Here is a 10,180-nt window from a genome sequence, read left to right as displayed (position 1 = left end):
GTGTTCCATATGAATAGTTCATGTCTTCTCAATCAATAGGAATTGTCTAATCAAAACTCTCAAAGGAATAATTAGTTAACGGAAGTGCTGTAAATGTTGCTGATTTTAATTATGGGGATTTTTAATCTGATTTAATTTGTTTGAAACACTGTTATTGATAAAAGAATTATCCCTCCCGATCGAGGGATATGGAGATTTAAAATTAGTCTTGGTGAAATTCTAGCTATTAGATATTGACAAAAAAGTTTTGTTTTCGTTAGATTTGTTTAAACTGTTACAGATCAATGAGGAATTGGACATTATTATATAATAAAGGTCACGGTAGGACAGGGCGTTAATCTAGGATATGATCTTCATTGAGCCAGACATTCTTGAAAAGGGCGCAATCGTACAAGTTTCCAAGTGGTATATACTTCCTGTCGGGCTCACAGTATACTTTAGAAACCCTCGTGATGATATTACAAAGTTTTCATCACCATTTTATTATCCTAACTTTTATCATCCAAGCTTACTGTTTGTGCTAGAAAACTACTTTCCATATTTTATTTTAAACTGTCCCTACTCCTCTCTTTCAAAGCCCTTTCATCTGATATGGAAACATGCTAAAGCATCCATATCCGTTACTGTATTATATTATTAATTTAACATGAAACGAAACTTATACAACTGTAAATGTTTAGATAGATGTGTGCGCATTAATGAAGTGGTAATTCATGTAATCACGTGTTGCACGTTAGAACATTATTCTAATTCAGTAAACTTAAACCCAAATAAAGACAATTGGTCATAAAAATATACGTATTGCCTAATTATCGTTATGGCACACTTTCTCTGGTTTGCATTTGTTATTTTTAATTAATATATCAAAAATAAAAATAAGCTTCCTTTGAGATTATAATTGGAGGGGAGGGGGGGGGGGTGGGGCTAGGTCCCCTTACTGTAGTAACGACAATTATATTTAAACATAAATCTGCAATAGTCCAACGACAAGGAGTTATTTCTCCAGGATTTATCTATATCGTACAAAACACAATATACGTTAGAAACCTTGTGACGAGGTTGGTACAAATAAATAAAAATAAATGAAGGCCACCTTCCACGCTAGTACTCCAGCACTTTCATCCTATTTCCTAATTATTGTTGTCATTCTTTCTCCGTTTGTAATCTACTTTATGGAAGTAATTGCCTTGTGAATCAATGAATATTATCAATTTTAAAACAGAGAATATTCAGACAGATAAATCATATAGAGCGAAATGTATCTATCGTGCTTCCAGCGTTTCTCTTCTACAACGTATTAGTCTGAAATGTTTTATTAGTGAAAATATGATGTGATAATTTTCATATCTAGAATCTTTACGTCTGACGTCACTGCACGCAGCAATACAACAATCATTAAATGTGACTCGATTCTAGTAGTTTGAGTTGTAATGGGATGTGAGGGATCCGTATGGATTATATTTCATGATTGATTTAGATTTATATATATATATATATATATATATATATACGTGACAGATACGAATATGTGGGTCCAAGCAGGCTTATAAATGAAAAGACGCATCTGTGTTTAACTTCATGTAGTTTAAGATACTGGGAAAAAGTAAAAGAGAGGTAAATACTTAAAAGTGTAACTGAATGATTAACTTTAAGGTTTTTATTTCATTTTCAACAAACGTCTTTTTGTACCATCCACTGTATGTACATTACTATGAATCAGCAGCAGCATTATGATACAAAAAGTCAACGATGAATCTGAACTAATAGTGGTTTTAAATGACTTGTATTATACCTGTCGTCTTTTGAATAACTGCTAAATTATTAAACATACATGCTATCTCGAAGGAGCTTCGGCCAAGTCGGAGTAGAGGGGGGGGGGGGGTGTTTAAAGTACCTGGTGATGTGGTTGATTTTGTGAAATTTACCATCCGGAAAATTAAATATTATATCTTCATCATTATATTCAATTGCTGGCGATAATATTATGCAAGGTATTCGTTACTGAGATAAATATGTTGGTCCAAGCAGACGTATATATGAAACGGCAGATCTGGTTTTAACTTAAAACAAAGAAAGAAGTGTATTTTTTTTAGGTAGATTTCATCAATTAGATGTACTTCAACATGCAAGGAAAATTAAAGAAGAGGTGACTATACATTAAAGGTCAACTTAAAGGTGTTAAATTTATGATTTTAATGTGACTTTCAAGAAACGTCTTTTTGTACCAATCTCGGTACGTATACAGTATACTATGAATAAGCAGTAGCAATATGATACAAAAAATGCCAACGGTGAATCTGAACTAATAATGGATTAAAATGTGTTCATTATTTCTTTCGTCTTTTGATTAACTACCAATGTGTATAACGTAGGGTCTTGACGGAGCCTGGGCCAGATAGGGTGAGGAGTAGTGTGTTAAAAGTAACTGATTATGTGGTTGATATTAAACAATTACCACCCGGCAAATTAATAATTATATTCAAGCGCAGAAAATAACATAATACAACTTCCGGGTTTTGTATCCTCACATGGGTTCTATTGTTTATAGTACTCTTCATATCAGAACCATTCAATATGTCTGTATGCTATTGTATAAGAAACGCTCTGATGTAGTTGAGTCCAATGTTTTTTGATTCCGAGTCGAGTCCGAGGCAACTTGGTCCGAGTATGGTACTTAGGAGTCTGAACAGGGTTCTATAGAGTTTATGAGCAACCCAAACCAAGTCCAGATAATACATAGAGACACGAGTGTGATGAATTCATACGATTTATGCCAATAATAGTCTAATAGACACACAGGGCGAATCGGTTAAATAAACCCACTCTAAATATTCCTTAATTTAAAGACTGTCTCTTCCTGGTCTAAATGTTCCTAGCCTAACGTTGGACAGAAAGAGTCAACTATTGAAAAACTGATTATGTGCGCATGTACAAACTTCTCATTGAACATACATAGACAGGGTAATTTTAGAATAACAAAAATATGTTCAAGGTTTATTATAATTCATCAAATGTTTAAATGTTAACAGATCTATGTAATTATTCCACTGTGTCTCTTATTGTATGTATTGATCGGACAACTACATAATTTCCCAAACTTTCATGGATATCTTTACACTACTAACAATACGATAGAGACATTCCATCTTTGACGAAGGGTGGGGGAGGGGGGTTGTAACCAATATGCTTCTTTGTGGGCTTAAGCAAGGTATTGATTTTGTTTTACTTTAAATCGTTCTAGGGTCTATCTTAAAATACTAAACTATTTTCCCTCCTCGTCATCTTCTCGTTCCATGGTGCCATCTGATCATCTCAGTGAGAAGTTGGTCATTACAACGTCACTCAGTGTTTCATGACGGGTTTAAAACTAAATCTGTCTTTCCTATAAATCTAATGTTTATATGAATGTTAAACAAGGCATTGGAGACTCGCCCAAACAGCGTGCCGCCATCTTTAAAAAGTTAACTTTCCGTTGCTTGCAAGTGAAGTTTTTTCTCTTGTCGCTACAAAATGAAGACAGTAAGGAAACGTGATACCTCGTCATCTTAGCTGGACCTGAGATGTCCATCCGCTGTATCGTTTGTACAGTGTGCAATGGGTATTGACCGCAGCTGTTATGTACTGACTGTAAACTAGTGTCTAATTACCGACGGTACTAAGCTGTGTGTGTACTTTTTGGGATCGATGTGGTGTCTTACACTTCTGTTACACCTCATTGGAAACTAGGTTAGATTACCGGCATTAGACGTTTCTTTTTGTCTTCACACCCTTTAGGTCTGTGCATCTTACATTGACGAGTCTGTCTCCTTTTTTGACATGACTTTAGGGTTTGCAAAGTAGATGTGCGTTTACTTGCCAGGAATAGTTTACTGCGATATTTGTAAAGATATATCATTCTAAATTATATATTATTTGCTTTGTCATGTTATATTTTCCTGAAATTAAATTTTAAAATCTAATGAAAATGATATTTCTGTTCCTTTCAGGCCTGTGACGGTTTTGGTAATCTACCAGGAGAAGCGGTAATAGAGACATAGATTAATGCTACTGTTAATTGGTAACGTCAATTTTGTAGCAGGCAATAATGTGCTAATTACCGTGGAACAAAAGATTAAGACAAAATAGTATTATACATTTTTTCCCATCTGGAAGGAAAGATTTATAATTGTTGTGTATCAAACAGTCAATTTAGATAGGCAGGTACGAGTTTGTATCTGGTAATTATGATAGCACTGTTCTCAATGTCTAGTTTAGGTAGAGTGAGGCCTTAATGACCTTACTTCTGCAACATTGATAAGGAAAGGCTAAACAAAGAAACGGATAGACTTTTTAATACTACAAGTTTAGTCAGATGTTATGGAGCGTTACAAGCCTCACACAATATTTGAAGATAACTTTCACATTGACAACCCCCCCCCACCCCCACCCGCACCCCCACCCCATCCCCACCGGCAGATGATTAATGTTTCTTTTGTTTCACTCTGTTGATGTGCATATCATAATTCGTTACCAATTCAAAAAGTATCAAATATATTTATCAGTAAATTTCTTCCAGTAACTCATGTGTTCATTAATTTCTCCGCGAAACAAATGTTAACAGTTTATTGACTGTGAGAGCAACTGACATAATACATTAATATCGTTAAATGTCATATGACGATTCAACAGTGTTACCGGTATTCTTTGATATAATACAATCATTTCGGTAGGGGGCTGGGGATGGTTTCGGAGGGTATCCGCTGGGTTATAGCATCATAAATCATCGTGAAACGAAAGCATACTTAAAATTATACAATCACAAACTCGGAGCCAACTGTTGTTATATTACATATAATGAAACTAGTAAAAATGAATGGTTGCTGTTTTAGTGACTGAGTGATGACGTCATACCGTAATCCATTACAGAGTGGATTAAATGTAGGAGGGGTGCATCAAGTTACAGTTCAGGTCCGTTTATATAAAAGACATGACAGCAACGGTGTAGGTAGCTAACGACACTAAAGTGATTTGAGATGAAGCTGCGTGCATGAGAGTCAACTCTCAACATAAACCTTAAAAACAAAACATTTATTGAGCAATATACTTCCCAAATGTGTGTCAGTTCAAAGCCTCCAGTAAGATTTCGAAACGATTTACGCTGGTTTTTATCTCAATTAATTGATTATTTGTTAGCACAACATGTTACAGTTTATTTTTTTATACGGTCACCGTTGTTTTTAGTCTGTATTTACTTTTGCAATATGAAAGCCAATTTCTTTATATGTTACCAAACATTTGACTAAAGTTAGTCAAATTAGCTAGCAATGAATTACTGTCACGGATTCTTTTAAGAAAGCAGTCGACAACGGCGCAAAGACGGACAGAGTGCGTATATAAGTTTCAAATGCTCAGTGAATTACAATTATACTTATTTTTTACACCGGTCTGAGTCCGCCCCCCCCCCCTTTCCACCGGTCATCTGTAAACTGGTGTTATTGGGACGGTTAATTCGACTTGTTTATAAATCTGAACGATGTATCGATGATTAAATTATAATTTGGGAAAATAAGGTAACGCTATAGCAAGAAAGACTCTGTTTTTTCGTATTTAACGCTTAAACTGTTAATAGTCTTTCGCACTATAATATGCATTTATTATTAGCACATAAACTGTTCATATATGGATTTTGTATCCTTCTGCAAGCAGGAACTCACAAAGAAGCCATCATCGGCTTATCAAAGCAGTACGCTGACCGAAGTCAGTCTCTTAGATTCATATTTAACGCCCATTATTATGAATTATCTTTAACTGGACGACATTAATTAATCTTGGAGTAACTCGAACTCGGGACCTTATGATTGGAGGCACCGGCGTTCATAGCTTTCCACTGAAGATAAAATATGCCTATGATAACACAAGTTCCGTCAAAACAAAACATAAAGCAGAATCCAGTCTAGCATGTTCAAGAGAATGGACTAAATAACTATCCCGTTACATGTAAATAATGGTCAATTCAGGGAATTTCCTTATTTAAGGTACAACAGTAGTGACACGGCCTACCCAACATTGTATTTAACTTTTACATGAAATGATCCGATTGGTTTCAAAGTTCTTGAGGAAGAAGATATGAGTCCATGTCCAATTTGATTTGTCTTCTACATTTGTGAATTCTTTAGAAAAGCACATAATGAGAGCTGAGTGACCTGGATATGGTTTTGTAACTATTAAATTGAATGTTTGAAAGGGATTGTTGAACTTCAATAATGATGATAATGTTAAACTTTGCAATTGAATTGAAAATGGCTACTCAGCTAGACGGGATCAGCTTATAAACAGGACGGAACATTTCCCTTTATCGCACCAATGTGTGATAGTACATTGGGTTGTATTAATTGAGTCATCGTGATATCAATGGGAAATCCCCTGAATATGTCATTTGATGGTTACCAGCAGGGAAGAGGATGGGGTGTGGAGATAAGTGAACTGATTCTTGTACAGTAATACTGTTTTACACAGAAACCTTTTTTATAGATTGAGAAAGGATTATATCCTCGTGCTATGAGTCAATATGTGTTGATACATGCTATTCATGTTGTTATATATATACTTATTTCCAATATTTCAAGCCAATGGTATAACTTTGTATATAATCCAATCTTCACAAATCCTTTCAAGCATAGAATCAAAGCGACCACAGCATAATTGACCATGGTTTCATAGATTTAGCCTTCATGTCTATATCATGTTCAGTACTAAAATATTTGCAAGACGTACTCGTTTGGATTCCCTAAAATAATAACTGAAATAATAATAATGAACAGGAAAACAATTTCCAAGACATTTGAAAACATGCAACGTTTAACATGAATCGATTGATCTGAAATAACACTTCTTATGTGGCTGCATCTGATGAATATTTACAACCTTTAACTATACTGCATTGTCTTTGTTTCTGTATTATTTATAACAAATTATAACTTATATTTTCCTCTTGTTTAGGGGTTCGATGAGAGGAGTTACCAGTTGAGCTTGTCGAACTTCAACCATGCAAGGCACAAGTAACTGTAAGTCAATACAGCTGAATACTCTCTACCTTAGTATTGAAAATTATATTTGTTAACAGTGATTGTGTGTGTTATTTTTAACTGTAAATCCTAATATATTAAAATTAATCTCCACCATTAACCATAATTTGTATTCCTATATCTGTGATTTTCTAATTTTATCTGGTCACTAATATCATTTGCTTCAACTATAATTGGTTTTATTATATTTTTCATTAACAAATGGAAATGAGCAATAAGTTTCTTCCATTAACAGAAACATCGTTGGCTTGTTTCCAGTGTGGCGGTGTTTTGTTGGTGGGTTAAATTACTTGTTGGCTCAAGGTACTGCTGAAGTTTTTTTTTTTTTTTTTTTTCCGGGGAAATGGGGTTGCTTAGGTATCACTTCCCCATTATTGTACTAATAAGTATGTTGTTCGGCTCATGATAACAATATAACCTGATATATATATATATATATATATATATATATCATTTTATTTCTATCTTACAGCTCAAAACAAGATGCATGTTAATCTGGCGTCGCCAATCATCAGCAGGACTGTGACGACCTTCACTCAATCCTCAAAACGATGGCAGTAATTTCAGTGAGAAGGAAACTAATAAAGATTTAGGTTGTACACTGTTAACATCTCCCAAATACTACAAAGAGTCCCAGATAGAACTCCAGTATAATACACATGCAACTAGTCTAGTATGATTGTGACGTCATCAAATGCCTTTATTCTCAAGACAATTTAAAGTCATCCTTTAATATGCTACATGTTCAACTACTTAGTTTTGCGCGCTAAAGTTTACAATTATAATTTGGTAGGCTTTGTTAATCACATTGATGTCGTTTGGGGGACTAGAGGGTGGATGATGGGGACATAAATGTTATCCTGTGACCATTTCTTAATCTGATGTCTACCTAACGTTTGTAATAAGTTCACTGTACACTATTTGTCTCTTATTAAGAGACAGCGACCTCATCTTTACCACCAACTGAAATAGTATGGTGACGTCACTGATTACCAACTTGAAGAAACAACCAACACATTTACTATTTATGTCTCTTGAATTTAACTCGATGAAATTTAAAACGAAACCTTAACAGAGAATACATCTTAGAAAGAATGATTAATTATGAGAAACTCGTCTACAATTAAATAATAATAATATAATATAATATAAAGTTTGACCACAGGTAGCATACATAATTTGAATTTCATTGCTAGCGTTTTCTTTTCTTTTTCCGGAGAAGGGGAAGGGGTGTCTAGTGGATTCCTTCTCCCTCCTATCAAGATAGTAGGTTTGTAAACTCTTAGTTTACTACAAAGAACTCCAAACAAACAGTTGATATCTTACATGATCATATAGGCTACTTAGTATTTTATTATAAAGTGTACAACAAGTCACTTCTAACGTTTTAATAATAACATTACTGTCCCCATATGCTTTCTTTTCTAACTCTAATTTCGTTTGCTCTTCAAGCCAAACTCAAATTACTAAGAGCCAATCAAGCTTCTAATGACGTCATCCATCAACCACTACGTCATCAGTATAGGAGACTATATTTTCTTGGATGTCAACTATTGAGAGAGGGAAGAAAGAGAGCACAATCCCTGTGTGTTTATGTGGAGGGGTGGGGTGGGTGGAGGGGGGGGTGGGCGGTTGGAGCGGTTGGAGCGGTTAGAGACGTACCCATAACATTGGTGACCAAGTAGATGTTATAGTAGTTATTTGCACCACCAGAACGCTAATTTGTAGAATGGGAATAAAACGGTAATGTGCCGTAGTTTTTTCTAATTGTATTGTTTCCTAATTTGTAACTAAGTCGTCGTTACTTTCGAAAATGAAGAGAAAGGTTTGTTCACCTACTCGTGTGTCCGTGATTAGATATTGCTGGACCTGCTCTCGCTCTCCACGCACTCCTCGTGTGCAGGGTATAACATCCTTCATTGGTCCAATTGTATGTAATGTTATGATTCATCCCAATTCCAGACCCATATCTCTACCTTCCACCCCCTACCCCCACAAAAACAATCCACTACTCAGTACTACGCAGACATGTTTGGAATGCTCTGGTTTAAATCTCTACATACTGTATCCACATACACTCGGTAACTAGGAGTGCATGATAACACTTTTTCTTCGTTCTCCCTTTTACTAAAGTTTGATGTAAACTGTGACGTATCGGTTACGTAATGTCTTAAATCTAACAAGAGTAGAGCCACATTAATCGTGTCAACATTATGACTAAATGACATTCATTGGTTATCTACAACTCCATTGTGTTATTAAAATCGTTCTACAAGATCTTAGAGGTGATATTAATTAATATCTGTGACATGTTTGTTCTAAGTCAGCATTTCTTCATTTATATAAATTCCTATGATTTATCGTTCTTAACATGAAGACAGTAAGATGACGTCATATCATATATGATTTAAAATAAAAATGTATATTCTGTATATTACGTAACTGAGACTTCAATAACTTCATCTATGATTCATCTTATTCTATGATTATTTTCATGTATTATTATATTATTATGTTAAGCTTCGCTTTATTATTGTTTTGATTGATTTATGATCTGTTTGTTTCAAATCAGCATTTTAATAATTTAGTTTATTATCAATTTTACGGCATATCCCATTTTTTGTATTAACTGATCCCATCAGCGCACGAAGAATATAACATGAACGCTCAAAATAGTTCACCAACAAACAAACATACAAACGTTTCTATTTAGTGTTAACGCTTAGAACTCTTCGTAAGTAACAGTCAAGTTAAGGATGCATTGATCATCGCTTCTCAGCCTTTTGGCTAAGATCATGTGTAGTATCTGTTCCCTTCGGGAATGGTGATGCATACCTGACGATGATCACACAGTCACAGTCCCGATGCAAGGGGACTGGGGTTGAGAGCGGATCAGTCGTTGGGTAGTTTGGTTTTCGTGCCCAGGTTCTTTCCTGGGTGACGTTTTCTTAAAAAGTATTAGTTCAATCTCTCCAGGTATGGTGATATGACGTCAATGTAAGATTGGTAACATAACTACAGGCAGTGGCGTAGGAAGGTACTTTTGAGTGGGGGGCTGAAGACTGATGCCCGGCCTAGGGGAGGGGTCTAAGGGGAGGGGGTGTCCCCTCCTGTTT

General features: G+C 35.2%; 1 protein-coding gene and 1 pseudogene across 3 annotated transcripts in view; both read left to right on the top strand.

Annotated features, from left to right (window-relative positions):
- LOC139969989 (uncharacterized) overlaps positions 1-8,654 on the top strand; it is a 51,817-nt gene extending 43,163 nt beyond the window's left edge. The window contains exons 6-8 of one of the 3 annotated variants that reach the window (XR_011793857.1): positions 3,987-4,057; positions 6,979-7,043; positions 7,537-8,654. Coding sequence is in view for 2 of the 3 variants with exons in the window: in XM_071975496.1 (XP_071831597.1) it covers positions 3,987-4,022; positions 6,979-7,041 (99 nt within the window). In the remaining variant the exon portion in view is untranslated. The remainder of the gene's footprint in view (positions 1-3,986; positions 4,058-6,978; positions 7,044-7,536) is intronic. The other 2 variants (XM_071975496.1, XM_071975497.1) reach the window with 2 other exon arrangements.
- Positions 8,655-9,831: 1,177 nt separating this feature from the next.
- LOC139970338 (U2 spliceosomal RNA) lies at positions 9,832-9,904 on the top strand (annotated as a pseudogene).
- The last annotated feature ends 276 nt before the right edge of the window (positions 9,905-10,180 follow it).

Source organism: Apostichopus japonicus, chromosome 7, assembly GCF_037975245.1.
Source record: "Apostichopus japonicus isolate 1M-3 chromosome 7, ASM3797524v1, whole genome shotgun sequence".
Taxonomy (NCBI): domain Eukaryota; kingdom Metazoa; phylum Echinodermata; class Holothuroidea; order Aspidochirotida; family Stichopodidae; genus Apostichopus; species Apostichopus japonicus.
The sequence above is the reverse complement of the archived record's forward strand: the minus strand, read 5'-3'. Positions and strand labels throughout refer to the sequence as shown.